The 6,105-nt window shown below is 39.6% G+C and overlaps 1 protein-coding gene across 1 annotated transcript in view; it reads right to left on the bottom strand.

The window, feature by feature from the left end:
* Positions 1-1,670: 1,670 nt before the first annotated feature.
* Positions 1,671-6,105, bottom strand: part of hdac4 (histone deacetylase 4) — a gene marked incomplete in the record, with an annotated part of 49,774 nt that continues 45,339 nt past the window's right edge. The window contains 3 exon segments of the mRNA XM_035676810.1: positions 1,671-4,124; positions 4,983-5,124; positions 5,369-5,453. Of these exon segments, the coding sequence (XP_035532703.1) occupies positions 4,085-4,124; positions 4,983-5,124; positions 5,369-5,453 (267 nt within the window).

The raw sequence follows: 6,105 nt of genomic DNA, 5'->3' as shown, positions 1-6,105 counted from the left end.
CGTTTTCCTTTGTTCATGTAAATTGAAAAAGTGGCAGTTGACTCAAGCGTGAAACAGTCTTAACTTTGACCTCTCTGGCCATTTTCTGTAGGGAGATGCAGCATCACTCTGCCAGTAGAGGTCAGATACATTCAGTTAAAATGAGAAAATGGACTTCAATCTTTCAATCAGCATTTGATTCTTATGTTTCTCTGAGACATAGATATTGTTAAAAATTGGTCCTAGTACGATAGGAGCCAGGAACGGAGTTTTAGTGTTCTGTGAGGACAGAAAGACGTGGGCTGTTGAAGGGATCACACACCTGTGATCTTTTGGATACAGGACAGTCTTGCTAAGCAACAGGCCACCCTGAAACTCAGAGGCATCACTTAGCTGATGAAAGAGATTACAGATGTAAACTATATGAATTTAAAGGAATGTTGATTTAAATTAAAACTGGGACATTTGGCCAGATAAGGAAATAACTGATGATCCTCTGAAATCATTTGTAAGGCCCATCAGAGGGATTTAAAATAGGGAAATAGCATGGCCACATTCCAATTCAAATCCACCCATCCCATTTTTGGGATTTTTTTCTTGTTGTTAGAGGATGAACTTGTAAACCTTTAAGAAAGAGGAAGAAATCGATCACCACTTTGGTCATTTTTGAGATGTGTAGAAACAAGATTTAGAATTTTAGTCTCACATTTTTAAAAAATACTGAAACTTAATAGGTGCAAGCCAAAATGTGTGTTTTTCTACAATAACATCTACACACATAAAATCGAAAAAAGCGGAATGGTACGAACAATTAAATGCAAGGTTGAGCAGAGGGCAATAGCACACCTACTCTGTGGTATGGCACCAATGGGATGAATGCCAAAAACTCATCATTGTCATCAGTGTTGACAGACAAAAAGACAACCAGTAAAATGCTACTCAACATGTAACCAACTGTAACCAAGGACAGTACAAGGTGCCTTCAGTAACACCCTAAAAATGGCTGACTGTATGTAAGACCCATGAAAAGTATTTTCAATACCCACTTCAAAAACAAGATCATAGTATTTCATTATGTATAGATATATATATATAATATAATATACTCATTTCTTTCATATAGAAATCTACTATGAACAGACAGTAAATACACAATTGTCCATCATTATACAAAGTAGAAACATTTGCATCCCAACCCTCCCACAAAAATGCTAAACCCAGAAAACATAGTCATGTATGCCCACTAAAACCAGAATCTGAACCCTCACCTGCTGTGAAGTATGTCAGCTTTACAATGTAACAGAGAGACAGAGAGGGGAAAGTGAACAAAATACATTAAAAAAGTACAAAAAAGAAGTCACTGAAGTCCACTGAAACGGCAACACAACCAGAAACAAGACACAGATGGGAAGAAATTAACAAAAAAAAAAAGAAAAAGTAGTCATTGACAAGTGTGTGTGGCAGGAATACTCAGGAAATCAATGTCCTATGTACAGTAAACAACAATAAAAACCACAGCACTCTGTTTCCTGTTTGCTGAAAATATACATTAAACGTGATTTGTTTGTAGCTGAAACAAAGGTGTGAGAAGGTTGTTGCCCAGGGGCCAAACACAAGTTGGAAGGATGGTTACAGATAGGAAGTTAAATTCTGCACTCTTTTATCAGACATGTACTAAGAAAAAAAAATTGTAATTATGCCAACTAGGCTGGTGGCTGATGCGTTGTGTAGTCTGTGTAGTCTGGCTAGTAGGGTTAGGCACTGTTAGCCAGTTAAGTTTAAGTGAAGTCCCCAGTTGGTAAAGAACCCAAATTCATTAAGCTCTTCTTAAATATTAAGATATTTAAGATACAGAACTGATTCAAAAGGATTCAGATTTGTAATGCAGATTTGTTTGACTAATGTTTTTGAAACCCAATCCTAAAGGAGGATTCAGAATCCAGAGCAGAATCTGAGCTACATGTGCTATTCAAAGATGTAAGGTTATTCATTATGCATGAGCTTAACCCACTGGCTGTATCACTGGTCAAGAGAAAAGGAAAAACAACTATAAAAATATATGTATACACTTGAATATTTATAAAGAGCAGCTTGCGCTTCACTGTCTATGAACAGATGTACACACACCTGCCTCACAGCACCTAGACATTTGGGGAGCAGATGTGCTTAACAAGAAGCTAAAGATGTTAAACCAGCTGTGAGAGTCTGTGCAGCACTGGAAAATCCCAGGTGGTATGGTCATTGTTACCAAGGAGACGCAGTCGTCTAAATGAGAGGGCTGGTTCAACAAATTGGCCCATATGAGATTAATTCCCCTCTATCCCTCATTCATCTGCAAAAAGTGAGACTGGTTGTAAGGTAAAAATTAAGTGGTTGGACTCTACAGAGATGAAAGTCCATCGCGCTTTGGTTTCATTATTGTCTAATCGTTGATTGATGCACCGTGCATGTAAGGCGCTGAGCCTTGTTCCGCCTGGTGCTGAGGAGATTCCACACAGACATGCTGCCCTCAGACACAGCCAAAGGAAGGAGAGGTGCAACAGCAACTCCCCCCCACCCAAATGCAGGTGAGGTGTATTATGTGTAATGTTGTTTTCAGTCACGTCTACGTGTGTCCCTGTCACTTTCCAGATGTTTTTGGTATATATTGTATAGTGTCTTGTGTTATTTTGTCTGTAGGCTTATTGAACTGTTGTGGCTGAAGGTTTGGATTCAGACAGCCTCTCCAAATGAACAAAATGTAGTTTAAATACAGCTTTCAACCAACAGTAACACTTAAAAAACGACTGTGCTGTCAGTGTAGTTTTATTGATGACTAAAGTAGCCTATGTTTCCATACTGTCATATTGTTTTGCTGAGCAAACATATGGTGCTGTCAAGATATTATTTAAGATGTTAAGATCAAGATTTTATTTACAGTGTTGCAGGGACCTTATGAAAGTCTTTTGCACAAAAATGTAATTTCAATTATTTTCCACTATTGTTTTTGACTATTAAAACCCCCCTTGCCTGTGCTGGATTTCTCCGGCATCCTCCCTCAGTCCAAAGACATGCAGGTTATGTTTCTTTTATGTATTTGGCAACTCTAAATTGCTCATAGTTGTGAATGTGAAACTCCCCCCCACCCAGTCTAAAGAAGTTTCCTCTGGTTATGGAACTGTACCTGATACACGGTTACACTGAATAATACTAATCCCACATTTAACTTCCTTTTCAAAACTGAACCACCTTCAACTTGTGGCTGGGAACTCTCCTCTAAGCTGATATTGTTAAAAATGAGGGGGGAAGAAAAAGGAAAGATGGAGGTACAGGAAGAGACAGTAGGCTGCTTGCAGAGAATTATAGGTAAACATGCCAAGGTCCTCCAGTCTATGTGCCAACAACATGCAGGCAATGGATGTCTTGCCAGGATAGCAGGATAGAAATGTTTAAGGGGCTGGGGAGAAGAGGCCGCGTTCCCAAACCTGTTTTTTTTAAGGCAAAGCTCTTTCAGTAGAGTTCAACAGAAAATCTGCCAGGTTTGAAGAAAGAAAAAGAAAAAAAAAGGCACGAACGCAGTCTTTCACTGTCAGTCCTTTTGGAATCAGAAGCTCCAAAAAATTCAACCACTTTGTTCCATTCATCTGGATATCTTAAAAGAGCAGGAATGATTCATCCATAGTGCAGAGTCACAATCACATCAAAAAGTGAGAAGATGAAGATAAAGCACAGAAAGAACAGAATAATAAGAAAAGAAGATGACTGCAGATTGTCTGTGAATGGTTCCGACTGGCATTCAAAAAGTACATCTTGTCTAGTGTTTTAAAAGCACTGGCACTCGAGGTTGTCATTGTGGGATGGGTTGAGTCAATCCTCTTATATCCAACACATTTATGCTGATCAGTCTGTGCAATGCTGATCAGTGAATGCATCGCTCATCAGTTTTCCGTTTCCTTTGAGCACCACTTTAGTCAGCTCTGCTTGTTCTCTCCCATAATAACATGCCTTCTCGACATGGCAGGGGTGAGACATAGGAGTGGCATTTAAATTGACACTGACTGGATGAGGACACTGTCAAAGATGAAGACTGGTCTCAGTGGTCACAGTGGTCAAAGGGGATGTTTCTTTACATAGGAGCTTCCTCTTCCATTGGTTCCTCTTCAGCCCTTTGGAAAGATAATACCATAAACACTCTTGTAATACTATTTGCTTACAGAACTATGACTATAAACTTTAAGAATTGTACATGCAATTATAAAATACTGAATTGCATACAACAAAGTACAGTAACAACAGTACAAAAGAAAGACAGAGACTAGGGCAGCTTATTTTATGCAGCACATGTAACACAAGTGTACACAGTAATTGTTATCAGGTGTCATACACCAAACCCACCAAAATATCTATGTTTTTAACTGCTAGACATTTGGCATTTCTCACCAGCTTGTTTGTTTCTTTGTCGTTCTTTGCCTGGCATTTGATGCTAGGCAAGCAGTGTACAGTGGATGTTTCAGGCCATCAAACCAAAACAATGTGCTTCAAGGGACTAAAAGCTGCAGTCAGGTGTATCTGTAGCCTCATTTATTGGCTTTCTTAACAAGAGTTAAATGAGAAGATTGATCCCACTCTTGCATCTGTATGGTAAATATGAAGTTACTGCCAGCAGCTATTGGCTTAGCTTAGCACAAAGACTGGAAATTGGGCGAAACAGCTAGCCTGGCTCTGTCCAAAGTTAACATCCACCTACCAGCACCTCATAACCTCACTATTAACACGTTATATTTCATTTGTTTAAACTGTGCAAAAGCCAAAGTGTTAAAACAACATGTGGTTTTACAGGGCGAAATTCTTGAAGGCTTGTCATCACTGTGAGGTTGCCTGGTAATCACAGCAGATTCCTATTTATCTTCTCATCTAACTCACAGCAAGAAAGAGAATAAACATATTTTACAAAATGTTGAACTATTCCTTTAAATGTATACTATAAGGTTCAGTAGTCATTAAGACCTTCTAACACCATGTACCTCTTTCCAATGTGCTTGTTGGCGACAGACAGTGAGGCCATAGCGGAGACAGTCTCAGCTTCCTCTGTGTCACGCTGAAGGGCTTCGCTCAACGAGCAACCGAGTGTGGAGGCGGAGCGCTGCAGCGAGCGCCAGTATTTACCTACAAAATACCAAGACAGCGTGAATGTCTAATAAGAACAGTTGCTGAGAAATGTTATGTTTATGGCTCTACAGGTTTTGTATGTGTGCTTTTACTATACCTTTTTTCTATATTAATAACATCATGCTCAAAATATAAAAGTGTCAAAAAACTAAAATAATTTACAGGTAATTACATTCAGTAAGATAAGTACATCACATAGATGCTGAGGCATGTTGTGTCTAGGTGTAAATAATTCACTCACTGTGAGCTTCGAGAACTTTCTCCATAGAGTGGACAGCATTGGCATTCGGTCTCTGCTGCAGCACCTCGTCAGGAATGGGGTCCAACTGAAACAAATAGAAAATAATATCAAAACATATTTCTAGCTTAACTTTTTCGACCAAACGCGAGGGAAAAAAAACGGTACTGCTCGATTTCCAGTATCCACTAGCTACATCTTGCATGGTATTGGCACTGAACCTATGCCTACTGTGAACATCGGCTAAGTGCATTAAATGTCTCCAGATATTTTTTTAATACAGTGGGTAAAGCTGGATATGTACTTTTATGAATATGACTGACAGGTGTTCAGAAACACTGCACCAAAACACAGCAGAAACCTCACTTCAACTAATGTGGTTCCCTCCTGGTATTAAAGGATCACTTTTGAATGTGGACCACAGCCCGGTGTTGAATCACTCCAAGAGGTGGGGACAAGCTCGAGCTGCTGACACAATAGAAAATAGGCCTGCAGATGCACACCTCCTCCCACTCACGGAGAGCTTTGCTACTCTTTGACACAAACTACAATGTGTGCTTTGTACTAAGTCCCACGCTAAGGACACATACTAGAGTACACAGATGCATGGAAACTGCTTGCTCACAGAAACACATACAGTACATACACGTATAATCATGCACACACTCAAACATACACCAACACACACACACACACACACACACACACACACACACACACCTACCTCAGGGAGCACAGCT

This window comes from Morone saxatilis, unplaced genomic scaffold (genome assembly GCF_004916995.1).
Source record: "Morone saxatilis isolate NCDOM2014 unplaced genomic scaffold, NCSU_SB_2.0 Contig5, whole genome shotgun sequence".
Lineage (NCBI taxonomy): Eukaryota > Metazoa > Chordata > Actinopteri > Moronidae > Morone > Morone saxatilis.
This window is presented reverse-complemented; position numbering and strand designations above follow the sequence as displayed.